Below are 15180 nucleotides of genomic sequence, written 5' to 3' on the forward strand. Positions count from 1 at the left end.
TCCCAAGTAGCTGGGATTACAGGCACATGCCACTCCTACCCAGCCAATTTTTTTGTTTTAGATGGAGTCTTGCTCTGTTGCCCAGGCTGGAGTGCAATGGCGCAATCTCGGCTCACTGCAACCTCCGCCTCCCAGGTTCACGCCATTCTCCTGCCTCAGCCTCCCAAGGAGCTGGGACTACAGGCGCCCACCACCATGCCCGGCTAATTTATTTTTGTATTTTTAGTAGAGACAGAGTTTCACCACGTTAGCCAGGATAATCTCGATCTCCTGACCTTGTGATCCACCCGCCTTAGCCTCCCAAAGTGCTGGGATTACAGGCATGAGCCACTGCGCCTGGCCTACCCAGCTAATTTTTGTATGTTTAATAGAGATGGGGTTTCACCATGTTGGCCAGGCTGGTCTTGAACTTCTGACCTCAAATGATCCACCTGCCTCGGCCTCCCAAAGTGCTGGTGTGAGCCACAGCACCAGGCCTTGGAGCTTGGAATTTTAAATTAACACTACCTCTTGATTTCTCTTATCTTCTTTCTCTCCAGATTTTTCCCCAGATTGCCTGTTCTCACCAGTTCTTCTACCAATGCTAAGAACTTGGCTTTAGTGTAAAGTATTTAAGCAGCCAAAGATAAGAACCTTCTAACTTTTCATTTATACTTGCATTAGCCTGAATCTTCCAATAGCTTCAGTAGCAGAGGTTTATAATTAAGGTTCAAACAAAATTAATAAAAAATCTTTATATCATGTTAAATTGCTTATCCTTTTGGCCAAGGAACAGAGAATAGCCCCAAAATTCAGAGTGAAGGGAGACTGCAGGAAACATGCCAGCATGAGGACAAGACCATGCACAAAGAGGGCATGGAGCTGACTGAACTGACCCACAGCTCCCTTGAAAGACCCCCAGCTGTCAACCCACTTTACCCATTCAACTCACTTTTCATGCTTCACACTATGCAACTGGACTCCCACCAAGCCAATCTCTTCCACGTTCATTCATATACCCACACTTTCACCTATACTGCCAGCCCCAGCCTACCTTTGCCCCTGACTGCTACTTCTGGGGACTAGTCAAATTCATCCATTCTTTAAAATCTAGATAAAGCCTCTACTTCTGTGACTCTTCCAAACATGCCATCTGAACTGTTAGATGGAACCTACCATACACCTAGGCATTGCTAGCTTTTCACAGCTATACATCATCTTTTTTGGCTAATTTAGTCATAAATTCCACAGGATCAAGTCTTAAACCACTTTGTGCTTCTAAAAGTGGCTCTCAACCATCACTGTGCAGACAAGTGGTATAGCAGTAACCCTGAATAAGTGCACCATCAAATTTTAAACAATATATAGAATTTATTTTTGTTCAACTAACAATCCACAATTTTACAGGGATTTCTATCAGACACTAAGCCAAAATATTGCCCATGATACAATTTGCTGAAAATAAAATAAAGATTGAATGTTCAGAGGAACATATATGAACTTTACCTCAAAGGATATAAGAGAACAAGGTCAGGGCTGCAAACAATACTGTTCAAACAGTAACACACCAGAGGGTGAACAAGTAAATAGTGTAAATAATCATGAACAGGTTCTTCAATTTTCTGAAACTTGCTTTTTTTAAAAAAAAAAATGACATTTACCTTTAATTCTTTAATGTACTATCAAAAATTCTAACATTAGACAAAACTATGTCTTTAACACAAAAAGTGAGAACCATGGTCCTAGCATAATAGGTATTTTGATAGACATTGCTTAGGAACTGCTCAAGCAAGAGTTTCCAAAAACATGGTTCTCCCTTTGGCAAGTCACACTTTGAACAACACCCGTAGCTCCAAAGGCCCTTCCTTAAAATGTGTAACATACCACATCTTCAAGAATTCAACCAAAGCCTCCAAATTCTTATTCTAGAGAGGCTCAAGGGAAGAAATCTGAGCAGATAAAGTATCTTAACATGGCACCCACATGTCAAAAATGTCTAAACAGTTTCAGAAGCACTAAGCATAACCCTGGGTCCTTTATGTGCATGAGCTTAAGATTCAGAACTTGGCTGTGTTCACATCCTTTTCCTCCTGGCATTGGTTAGGTTCTGTATTTGCACAGCACTTGACCAGTATGTGTGTTCTGCAAGATGTTAAAGAGATATTTAGCAGTGAAAAAAAGAATTTTATGGTCAAAACATTTTGCACGATGCTGGCTGAAACAAAAGTAAACAGGTCCCTCTATCACAGGACTTGTCAGTGCCTTTAATCCCCAATGGACATTGTGATCCCCAAGAGAGGGAATGTGGCGCACAGCATTTTCCCCACTCATTTGATTACAGAATTAGTTTTTCAAGAATCCCACAATACAACTTTTGGAAAGGCTAATCTAGTACTTTCTAAAAATGAACAATGGCAAGAAAGATGCCGATTTTTGGGGGGCAGGGAGCGGTGAACAGGCCTTCCTCTAAGTGAGTCATGAATTAGGCACTAGCAGACTAAGAGGTAGACTTTGTTCTCATACCTTCAAAATGACGTTTCCCTAGACTCCTCATCTGAAATGTGAGAAATAATTACACTGCTCTGCTTCCCAGGGTTGTTTTTTATTGTTTTTAATTATGAAACTGTGTTCTATATTAATCATCAAAACAGGTTCTCAACCCAAGTGACCAGACTTCAAAATCCCTGGTGACCTTCCAGCCTGAATGAAGGGATGAGGAGAATATGAACCAGACGTCACCCAGCAAGTTTTTACATCTCCACCTTCTAGGCCATTATGATAAAGTCAAACTGCATCCAAGATAAGGGATGAAGTTCTCCCTTAGCAACTCACTTCTGGAGGGGACAAACACACATACCACCCATATCTGAACCTTGATTCAACTTTTTGACATAGACTTTCTAAAGGAAAACTCAAAGAAACATGGGAGGTCAAAGCTGGAACTACAGGGAAAAAAGAAAAAGAAGTACTCAAAGACTATTTCCTTTTCTTTAAGGAGAATGAACTCATTACAGGGTTAGTGAGCAGGGGAAATATCATTCCTTTCAGTGAAATAGCTTTCCAGGAAAAGTATCTCAACATATTTACTATAAAACAATTTAATTTCCCTGTCCCATCACCTGCCACCCCATCCTCATCCCCCCTACAAAACCCACAGATTGTGGATTTCCTCTCATTCTTGGCAGAGTTACCAGAAGAAATATAATACCCCCTTCGGACTGCTCCCAACAGCTGCTGGAAAAAGACGGGAGAGCTGGGGGTATCCCTCCAAAGCTACCTCTAAAAATGACCATTCCCCCTTCCAACCCACACAGCCAGTGAGCATAAGACTTCTCTTTCTCTACTTTCTTAAAGCAAGGGGAGACCACAAAATCAACAGCGTACCCTAATCCAAAATACTTGCTTCCGGCCCATCTGTTCTCCTCAATATGACTCCAAACTGAAGCTTCTGTGCAGTAACCACCACTCTATTTCTCCCCTAACATGTAACTATTAAAACAATCCTCTACCACCTCACAAGACCAGTATTTCTTATTTGTTTAATCTACCAATCTCCAAGTTAGGGTTCCTATCAAACTCCTATTCACTGTAATTTCCCATCTCTGCCCACCTGTCCCAATACCACACACTTCATACAAATACGAATCCCCCTCCAGGTCAAGAGACTTGAACAACAAAAGTCTAGGAACAAATTCATCAATGGCTACCCTACACCCCAGCCCTTGCCCAATATCCCTTGCCCAATATCATCATACACTAAATGCTCTTCAATTCTGTCTAAAAACGCCCCATCATCAGGCAACAGAGAAGCATCCAGTTATCCTTCAGCCTCTCAGCTGAGACCACCAACAAAGAAGTCCATGAATGTCAACTGGGGGCACAGGCAATATCTCTCTTTGCTGAGGAGAAACTGGAGAGAACCTCCAGCATCATTCCCCAAAGGTGACAGCCAGGGTTGAGTGAAGACCGTGAAAACTGTACAAGAGCTGGGGGAGAAAATATAATGTAAGGAATGATTTGGAATCAGGGGCAGGAGAAGGCGGAGGGATGAACTGGCTGACCCCAAATGTCTTTTCCATCTCTAACTCCTATGATTCTTTGACCTCCAATTTTGTGCTGTGGACAAGGAATGGAAAGTCAACAGACGTGGTGATGTTTTGAAAGAGCCTGGCAGTCTGCTCTTGTCATTTAGTGGCCTTTGCATGTATTTTTTAAGGTGTCTCCAAGCCCTGTCTTCATTTCACAGTTGTCACCTTTCTCAGCAATTTGAGCTCATGTCAAATACCAAAAAAGAAGAGGAAGAAGAAAGAATGTGCTGGCAATTAATTGTGGGCTAAAGAGGGGCGGCAGGCACAGAGGCCCATTGGGTGGCCCAGACTTCCAGGGAGGGCAATGTGGACAGTTTGGATAAAATGAAGAACTGACTCAAAATTGAGACAAGGCAGCCAAACCTCTAACAGGAGATAAATTCTTTCTCCAGATAGTCTCATACTCATTTTTAGAGAAAGCTCAAATATTTACATGATTCAGGGTACATAAACATATTCTTAATTACCATAACCATTTTGATTCAATTGATTACAATTGGAGTCCCATCTGAGCAAGACTACTGAATAGGAAGGACTTTCCTCAAGGGTAAACCAAATCTTTGGATTCTCAACCTTGACTCATGGTTGACACACCTGAGGTAAATTCTGAAGCTTAGCAAAAGTCAGTTTCTGCAGATCAAAGAAGGGAGTCTTCCAATTTTCACTGAAAATTCAAAACCCAATTTTCTCCTCTTTTTTTCAAACAGTTGATCTCATCTTAATTTTCAAATATTTTTGGAGCCTGGTCTCAATAAGAATCTGCCTAAATTTCTCCCAGTTCCATGGTTACAAGTCAGGACCAGAAACTAATCCAGTGCCAGGGTCAACCCAGAGCTAAGGTTAAGTTGTCACACACACGTAATTCTTTTCTAAGTCACACATTCAAAAATAATTTTTTAAAAAACCTGTATACTTCCTCAGTGACCTCACTGTCAGTTGGGGATTTCAGCAGCTCAAGCACAATCTTTACCTTAGATGAAGCTTCCAGGTGCAAAAAAAAAAAAAAATGAAAGTATGGAGTACCGAAATATTTTCAGAGCTCTCATTCCAGTATGAACTCATACTACAGATTGCTCATCTCACAGACTGTGAAGACATTGGGTTTCTCCATGTTTCTGCCTTGAAAGCTAGAAAATTCAGCCCCTACCATTCAAGTTTTACAAGACTGGAAAGGATATAAACAGCTTCTGTATTCTCATGGTCTTAGAGAAGGCTTCTTCCATTCTTCCAGTTCGCATTTGGAGGTAGTGATTGCACTAGACCATGTCCTGCTTCCACAGGTGTACTCTTTTATTTTGAACCTGTAAACTAAACTCTATTTTATTAACTCATAGAAACCATTAAAAATAAGGCCTTTCTAAACGCCGAAGACAATAAATACATCCATATTTGAAATCATTCCGTGAATTACAGAACAAATAAGTGACTCTCCTTCCTGGGTAAGGCAGAAAACTGGAGAAAGCCTAAGCTACTTTGAGTTGTTAATTGTTTTCTGAAGATCACAGTTTAGGCCTTAAATGTAACCAGTTAGCAATACCATCTCCATTCAGAGTTAGGAAACTAGTTAGGAAACTATATGCTTTCTGGGTCAAGAAAATGCTCTTAGGCACAATCATTTTAAAACAAATAAACACACTCTGCTTATCTGTGTCTATCTCACCACTCTGGACGTTAATCATCACTGAAATAGATACCCCAGGCCCCCAGCCTCAAAGAGCTCCAAGGCTACAGGACCCCTCCACAGGAATGAATGTACATGCCAGGACAAACACCTCAGGAGCCTCACTCCCTAAACACCTATTGTTAATTCCAGGCAAATCTATCATAGGCAAATGCAAGACAGCACCCAGGTACTGCTCAAAGGCTATTTGAAATAAAATTCCTATTTGAGAATATGTAGCACTTAATTCGGGAGGAAGAGGATCAAGTAAGCTTTCTTTAACATAAGACTGGCAATAGAATCTTTTAAAAATAGCTTTACATGCACAGATGTACTTTTTCTTTCCATTATTTGCGTTTGTTAATTTTCAGTATCAGAATTTGCAGATAGCGCTCCTGTTCTTCCCCTGTCATAATGTCTACTTCTTGCATTCAGTCTACATTATCAAGTGACAGCTGAATTCCACTGTCTTGTTCTTGTAAATGGAACTAGGTTAGTTTGTCCTCTTACTCTTTAGGGAAAATTTGAAAGACTGCTATATGAAACATTTCTTTGATTTTTATTGTTATATTCAGGATATTTCTATTCCAACAGGCTTCATAAAATCTCCAAACAAAACTGATTTTAAATCAGATGACTGACTCCAACTATCTTTGTGTCCCTTTAAAAAAAAAAGAAAAGAAAAGAAAGCTTAGGATATCTATTAGTGTTCACTGTTCGGGCAAGAGGCCTAAAGGGAAGCAAATTATTTGTTTGTGGTTTTAAAGTGGCCAGAATGCCTTCAAGCACAAGTATAAGACCATTAGCAAATCACAAGGAACCAAAGCAGTTCATCTTACTCAACAAAGCTATGATCAGTTAGGAACAGCCAAACTGAATGGGACTTGCCCTGGGCCGGAAGGTCAGTAAACCTTAGCAGTTTGTGTTTCTGAGAATCAAGAGGCTCTTCGTCCCGGAGTGCAGGCCATAAGTCCACAGGTTCTGCTGTCATGTTTCCAAAAACATTCAGGACAGGTGAGAGAAACGAAGCACAGCGCATGTGTGTGCGTGTTCTTCCCTTTGTCTTTAGTCAGCACCTCTAAGTCAAACCATCCCCACTTTTGCTATATACAGACTAACTAGAGGAGAACCCAAACAATTAAAAAGTTCCGTTTTACAATTTATTGTATGCTTACTATGTGCTTAATGCTGTACTAGCCAGCATTCTACATTTAAGCCTCATTTTACCAGGCAAGGTTATTCCCATTCTTTATAGGTAATAAAACCTAGGGCCAGTGAGGTTATGTGGCTTCTGGTCAAATCAAGTTTTGTGTAATGCTGATAAAAACTCATCTCACTTATCTAGTCTGCAGTTAATTAGCACAAAGCAATGAACGACAGCCCTGCCACTATCCAAGCAGCCATACTCTTGCTGTACTTTGGGCCTGGGTTCGCTGACTCCCTAAGTGGACTGGGGTGCATGCCTTCTCCCTCCAGGGATGACAACCACCTCTCTCAGTGGCTTATTAAGTCTCTGCAGCTGTCCAGAAACGGACCACACTGGTAAACATTCTCTCCACCTGCTGTAACACGCATAACTTCTTCCCTCAATCCAGAAAACCCGAGCAGTGACCCTGCTCTTTATCAAGTGCTATGGCAAAATAACTTCCCTAGAAGGCCAGGACACCTTATCCTAGGACACGGGCGAGAAATCAAAACACACATGTCTAATAAATAATAAAGCCATATCATTTGGCAATCTCAAAGCATTTTACACCATAAATTCACTTTCTTTTTTTTGTTGTTATTACTGCTACAGAATGTAGATTCATTCCCAATATCTCTCTTTTAGAGCATTTGAAAATAAACACCAATTCTTTCATTCATTCACTCAATCTCTATACGAAGAGAGAGAAAGCCAAACTTCGCCTTAACTAGCTTGGGTTACAGTCACTTTAGACTTCTCTTATAGGTCAACTGATAATATTCTTTGAAAGAGTTATTCTCATAAGAAAGGAAGAGAATAAAAAACTATTTCTGCAGGTGACAAGACTGCATGCCCAAGAAGTCCCAAGGAACCATTATCATGAATAAAATCATCCTAGAATAAAAAACCATCAAATTCAAAATTTACAAGAGTAGAGTAATCTTCTACATTCAGTAATACCCAGCCAGAAAACATACTGAAGAGAGTATATCTGCAATAAAAACGAAATGCATAACATTTTCGGAAATACATAGGAGTAAGTGCAACAACACATATGTAAGAACTTTATCATGAAAACCACAAAAGTCCTTGAAAAAGTACAGAATTTTTTTTTTTGACAGGGAGTTGAACAGAAGTGTAGAAGTGACACACACACATAAATCCAACAGGATAATCTTACCCTGACAGATTACTAGACTCTATCAAAAAGTAACAATATTTAAAATAGTATGGAAATGGAAAACTGTATCAGTGACACACAATGAAGAGTTCAGATATAGATCCAATATACACACATATGTCTATGTGTATATACATGTGTATATTATATATAATATATATATATAAACTTATTATATGGCAAAATAAGCTTTCCAAAACAAAGGAAAAGAGAATTACTTAACAAAGTTGTAGACAACAATAGTAAGTTGAATTCACCTCTTGCACCAAAAGTGATATTGATGAAAGTGTTAACTATTAAAAAATCAAATTAGGCCAGGCGCCATGGCTCATGCCTGTAATCCCAGCACTTTGGGAGGCCGAGGTGGGCAGATAACCTGAGGTCGGCAGTTGGAGGCCAACCTGACCAAGATGGAGAAACCCTATCTCTACCAAAAATACAAAATTAGCTGGGTGTGGTGGTGCATGCCTGTAATCCCAGCTACGCAAGAGGCTGAGGCAGGAGAATCGCTTGAACCCAGGAGGTGGTTGCAGTGAGCCGATATCACACCACTGCACTCCAGCCTGGGCAACAAGAGTGAAACTCCGTCTCAAAAAAAAAAAAAAATCAAATTTGTAAGAAAACTAGTGGGGAACAGATTTAGCAGGTCTGTGGAGGAATTATAAATTTCTCAGCTTTGGGGAGAAAAAGAGAAAAAAATCACAAAAGACTGGCAGAGCCTAATAAAGTGTAAAACAGTAAAGTAAAATGAATTGACTGGGAAAAATATCTGGATCAAAGATGACAGACTAGATTCTAACATCTAAGACCCACAAAGATTCCAAATTTATAGGAAAAACAAGAGGACCCCAGTAATAAATGGGCAAAGAGTGGGAAGAGACAGTCTCGCAGGTGAAACAAACACATGGGAATATATTTATCCCAGCCAGTGGTAAAAGAGATGCAAAATAACACAACTTTGGTAGCTTAAATGACCACTGAAGTAGCAAAGATTTTCTAAATTCTCACATAAAATTTGTTCACTCTGTGCTGGTCCCACTATAATTTGGTACAGCACCTCTGCAAACCATAACCTTTGCTATAATGCCACCTTGAGACTTTATCCTAAGGAACTGATTTTTTAAAAATATGTATGGTAATGACACGTGACTTATATTTCAGTAAAGCTGTTACTCAAAAATGCATTATTTCATTATTATCTATAATAACAAAAAGCTGAACACAACATGTAAGTTTAATAGTAGAGGGATGTTCTTTAATCTCATTATGCGACAGCCCACAAACATTTACTATGTACCTATTCTGTTAGGATCAGTAAGATAGCAATTATATGTGCAACTGAAAAGGTTTTTAAATGAAAATAATTGTCTAGAGGTGATGGTATTATGGCTTTTAATGTTTTTAAAAACGTTCTTTAATGTTGTCATAATGTACTAGAAAGAACTACTTTTTAAAAAATGGGTGGAATAGGGGGCAATCTGAAAGCTCTTACTCCCCCAATTCCCTACATGTTTTTTCCTTCCTATTTAACAGTTTAAGTGGTTCAGAAAAGTTTTTCATTCACAGGTCTCAGACCCTACCAAAAACAGGCCAAATTGCAATACCATGTCTTGTACACATCCTGGACAGACTCCAGCCTCCTGCCTCAAGCAGGCCCCCTTTTTCGTGTCGCTCTGCCTATATGAAGTCATAAACTATGGCTGAACTCTGGGACCGAGGGCCTTCCCTTAAGGTCCGAGCCCTGAAGCTTAACAACCTTTAGAAAAGGGTAGGGAGGATGAAAGATGAAAGTCCACAAAAATTTATGATAGACCACTTAAGGAACCTGAGTCCTAGACCTGGACTCAAGGAACCGTCCAAAGCACCGTACCAGACTGGCTCCTCTGGGGCGAAGGAACCGGGGCAGCTAAACCTCTGCAAAAACACACAATCGAAAGCTGTAGGGAGTGCCTAAGATGGCTAATTGTGAGGAGCGCCCCCCCGGGAGGGTGCCTACGGAGGGATGCTCTCGGGAGGCTGCCTCAGATGGAGGCCTTGGGGAGGAGGGGCAAAGGGGTCCCCGAGAGTGCTCGGGAAAGGGTGTAGGCGGAGGCCAGGTGTAGGCCTAGAAACTCGGGGTGCGACACGACCCTGGGCCGACCAGGCCGCGGCGCCCCGCCCTTTCCCGGGACGCGGGGCCGGCCCGGGGCGGGGAGCGGGCGGGCGAGCGGACGCTTACAGGTCGGTGCCGAGCCGCGTGAAGCCGGAGTTGAGCGAGGCCCGGGCTATCCGGCGCCAGAGCAGATCGCAGCTGGTGAAGCGCCGCAGCCAGCGGCACACCTGGGCCAGGCGGCCGAGGGCCCGCATGTCCAGGTAGGAGCAGATGAGCAGCAGCAGCTCCTCCGGCAGGCGCCAGAGCGCAGGCCCCGCGGCCGGGCGGGCAGCCGCCTCCCGAGCCGCCTCCTCCTCCTCCTCCTCCTCCCCGGCCGCCGCCGCCATGGCCACCCCTGTCCCCGCGATGTCGGCCCAAGCCTGACCCCCTCGTCCCTGTGCTCTTCCCGGCCTGGCGCCCTCCCGCCGCCTAGCCCTGACCCTCCATTCCTCCTTCTTCCCATACTCTCTTCCTTGTGCCTCCTTCCTGGCCCCTGCGCTCCCCTCAACTCCCTTGACGATGCCTCTCGCCCCTTCCTCCACGCTTCCGCCTCCCTCTGCTTCCTCCCTTGGGCATGCCCTCGCTCCGCCGTCAGCCCCCGGCCCGGCTGCCTCCTTCGCCGTCTGCGGCCCGGGCTTCCCTTCCGCCCCGCTTCCTCTTCCGCCTTGCCCCGCTCTCGCTTTTCCCTTCCCCTTCCCCTTCCTTCGCTTCCCCCTCGCCACCCTCCCTTCCTGCAGCTTCCTCGCCTCTCCGCCCTCGCCCTCGCCGGGCCCGCCGTTCCCGGGGGGCCCCGAGCGGCCCTGGCTGCCCATGAGCGGCCGCGGGGCCGGCCCGACGCGGAGCCCAGCGCGAGCCGCCACCGCCGCCGCCCCGGGAGGAGGCGACACCATGTCGGACCGGGTCACATGGGGCGGCGCGGGCCGAGCCCTGGGCACGCCCCTCACACCTGCGGCCTTGGAGCCACTTCGGGGTGCGGGCTGGGGCCGGGGCGCTGACACCACCCCCGCATCCCCGAGAGCGCTTGGTGGAAGCACAGGAGTTCGCGCTGCAAACACGTGAGGCCGGTTTCAGGGCCCTGCCTGAGGCCACAAGAGGACCCGCTGCCCTCAGGAAGCGGCCATTTGGAGCACCTGCCCTCAAGAAGCCCCTAGTTGGGTGGCCTTGCCCCTCTAGAAGCCCTCCTCTTCCTCGAGTGATGCCTCCTTTCCACTGGCCACATGTGAGGGCCCAACGAATCTGCAGCCCTAGAAGTTGACAGGTTCCATAGCTTAGGTTCTCACACAGGCCGGGAAGCACGGTCCTGGCGTGAGCTTGGGTGTTAGACGTATTTGGGGATTTGCAGTCTTCTAGATCCTGAGTCCATAACTTCAAAAACAGTCATGTATCAGGAAATGGCACAGCTAGGGCTTCTTATCAGTCACCACCCAAGTGCAAGTTGATTCTCCAAGGACTCAGCATCCATTCTTCATACCACCCATTCGATTCACATGGCATTAATCTGAAGGGAGAGCTACTGAGGTCTAGACCTGTGCTGTCCAACAGTGTCCTCCCTCGTCACATGTGGCTGCTGAGCATTTGAAATGTGGCTAATACAAATTGAAATGAGCTATAAGTGAGAAATGCACACCAGATTTTGAAGCCATACAAAAAAAAAGAATGCAAAATATCTCAATAATTTTATATTGATTACGTGTTGAAGTGTTAATATTTTGGATACGCTGTATTGGGCTAAATACAATATATTTTAATGTAACTACTAGAAAATTTAAAATTATACATGGGACTTGCATTTGTGGCTCGGGTTATTTTTCTATTAGCATTGGGCTAGGCAGTAAAACTTGGAGGAGGGGAGGAAGATGCCAATTTCTGTCTGTTTATCCTGTACTCCAAATCCAGGTAGGAAGGATTGGAGAGTTTTCTTTTGTACTTATCTACATCTTAACACTCATTTTCAGGGAGCAGGGAAGAATAAAAATTGACCCCGAGAATTATTCAACACCTAGCATAGCCAAAAAGAAACCTAGGGAAGCAACTACATTGTATTATGATGCTGCAAGAAGCATCATGTAACAAGGTCAGACCGGAATCTGGCTTTGCCCTAGAATTACTTTTTGATCTTAGCAAAACAACAACAAAAAGCCCCACCTATCTTGGCCTTTTAGTGTTCTCAATCTGTAGTGGAGATAATGCCTCTGCCTTACTTTCGAGGGATAAATGAGATGATCCCTGTAAAATGCTTTGAACTCCTCTAAGAAAATTCTTAATAATAGTTACAGGTCAAATCCTGTTACAAAAAAATGCCATCCCTCCCCCCCTCCAAATGCAACAAAGACTTTGTGTAGAAAACGATTTCCAAACTCAAGGCAGTGGTTTATTGAAAGCACTGTTTTATAGATTTCAATGCAGCCAAAGAATTTAAGCCATGTTTTAGAGATCATTATAAAGAAATTTACTTATTCACAGGTACCATACTGTTAGAAGACTACTAAGGCAGGAATACTTCATATTTAGGTGATGTCATGAGTTCAATATTTATTGATTTTGCTACATTTGTGTACTATGAGCAAATCAAGAAGGAAGACAAATGATGTAGCAGGAATATGGTTCCTGCATTTTGTGTTTAGATTTGTGTTAGAGATGTTTGTAATTTCTTACTGTTTGAGTACTTAACTCATTCAGGATACATAGTAAAGCTGAGTAGTTCATCTATATTCTATCTCATTTTTAGTGGAGGCACTAAAACTTCTTTAACCCAACATAAATCAGGATTAAAATCCATAATCACGCAAGTGTAATTTACTTTATTTTCATTAATGGAGAATTTTTTTTTGAGACAGAGTCTGACTCTGTCGCCCAGGCTGGAGTGCAGTGGCGCAATCTCGGCTCACTGCAAGCTCCACCCCCCGGGTTCACGCCATTCTCCTGCCTCAGCCTCCCGAGTAGCTGGGACTACAGGCGCCCGCCACTGTGCCCGGCTAATTTTTTTGTATTTTTAGTAGAGACGGGGTTTCACAGTGTTAGCCAGGATGGCCTCGATCTCCTGACCTCGTGATCCGCCTGTCTCGGCCTCCCAAAGTGCTGGGATTACAGGCATGAGCCACCTTGCCCGGCCTTTTTTTTTTTTTTTTTTTTTTGAGACGAAGTCTCACTCTGTTGCCCAGGCTGGAGTGCAGTGGCGCGATCTCGGCTCACTGCAAGCTCCGCCTTCCGGGTTCACGCCATTCTCCTGCCTCAGCCTCCCGAGTAGCTGGGACTACAGGCACCCGCCACCACGCCCAGCTAATTTTTTGTATTTTTAGTAGAGACGGGGTTTCACCATGTTAGCCAGGATGGTCTCGATATCCTGACCTCGTGATCTGCCCGCCTCAGCCTCCCAAAGTGCTGGGATTACAGGAGTGAGCCACTGCCCCCGGCCCTCATTAATGGAGAAATTAAAGCATCATTTAGCGGTCATCATTAAAGCGGCCGGGCGCATCATTAAAGCGGCCGGGCGCGGTGGCTCACGCCTGTAATCCTAGTACTTTGGGAGGCCGAGGCGGGCAGATTGCCTGAGCTCAGGAGTTCAAAACCAGCCTGGACAACACTGTGAAAACCCGTCTCTACTAAAAAATACAAAAAAATTAGCTGGGCGTGGCGAAAGGCGCCTGTAGTCCCAGCTACTGGGAAGGCTGAGGAAGGAGAATTGCTTGAACCCGGGAGGCGGAGGTTGCAGTGAACCGAGATCGCGCTACTGCACTCCAGCCTGGGTGAGAGAAAAATAAAAAAAAACATCAAATCATCCTCTTTCACATTCAAACTAGAGATCAGGTAAACTCTTAGCCTAGAATTTGTAATGTAATGATTTCCATAAAAGTCAACATACTCACTATGCAGGAAAAAAAGCAAAGCCAAAATGGAAAATTGGCATATAATCTGTTATTTGGTGGTGATGTGTGTCCCTAAATTACCAAACATGTGATAAAGAAAACAACAAAGAAGAAAACCTTTAGCCTTAGCTCAGAGAAGCAGCTAGAATTTTTCATCAACTCTCCCTTTCCCTGCCCCCAACAAAGAAAAATCCAATTTGGGATGTAACCAAACTTAAAAATTGTATCCTAAAATTTACTTTTAAAATTCTTTTTTGGGATAGAGTGTCAAAAATAAAAAAGCAACTGAAAAGATGTGGCTGAAAAGATGAGTTTGTAATAAAAGTAAATGCATGTCTTCATGAAGGACCTGAATAGCATTTTTCTGTCAAAGAAAATAAATATATTAATACTCAGAAAAGAGGAAGGTAGAAAGACTTTGGTGGACTTGACCATCTTTTTTTTTGAGACAGAGTCTCACTCTGTTGCCCAGGCTGTAGTGCAATGGCGCGATCTCGGCTCACTGAAACCTCCGCCTCCTGGGTTCAAGTGATTCTCCTGCCTCAGCTTCCTGTGTAGCTGGGATTACAGGCACCTGCCACCACGACCAGCTAATTTTTGTATTTTTAGTACAGACGAGGTTTCACCATGCTGGCCAGGCTGGTCTTGAACTACCAATCTCAGACCATCCACCCGCCTTGGCCTCCGAAAGTGCTGGGATTACAGGCATGAGCCACCCCGCCCGGCCCAGAACATCTTTAAGTAAAAGTCATCAACTCCCTTGAAGTTCAGATTCAGGAATCATCATGAAATAAGGCAGGGAGGTGAAATCTACCTTTGTTTTCATAAAGCTTTTTTATTTAAAAAAATTAATTTATAGATTAATAAACTGAAAACAGTGGACACAATATTGGCTGGGTGTGGTGGCTCACGCCTGTAATCCCAGCACTTTGGGAGGCCGAGGCAGGCAGATCACCTGAGGTCAGGCTTGTCTGCCTGGCCAACATGGTGAAACCCTGTCTCTACTATAAGTACAAAATTAGCCAGGCGTGGTGCTGCACACCTGTAGTCCCAGCTGCTAAGGAGGCTGAGGCCGGAGAATCATTTAAAC

The 15180-nt window shown here is 43.8% G+C and overlaps 1 protein-coding gene across 7 annotated transcripts in view; it reads right to left on the minus strand.

The window, feature by feature from the left end:
- Positions 1-11150, minus strand: part of FBXW4 (F-box and WD repeat domain containing 4) — an 84903-nt gene extending 73753 nt beyond the window's left edge. For 2 of the 7 annotated variants that reach the window (XM_019035195.4, XM_055352773.2), the window contains exon 1: positions 10312-11131. In XM_019035195.4, the coding sequence (XP_018890740.4) occupies positions 10312-11114 (803 nt within the window). In that variant the 5' untranslated portion in view covers positions 11115-11131. Of the gene's footprint in view, positions 1-10311 lie in introns of all 7 variants that reach the window. The other 5 variants (XM_055352772.2, XM_019035194.4, XM_055352774.2 and 2 more) reach the window with 5 other exon arrangements.
- Between the last annotated feature and the right edge of the window lie 4030 nt (positions 11151-15180).

Source organism: Gorilla gorilla, chromosome 8 (assembly GCF_029281585.2).
Source record: "Gorilla gorilla gorilla isolate KB3781 chromosome 8, NHGRI_mGorGor1-v2.1_pri, whole genome shotgun sequence".
NCBI lineage: Eukaryota > Metazoa > Chordata > Mammalia > Primates > Hominidae > Gorilla > Gorilla gorilla.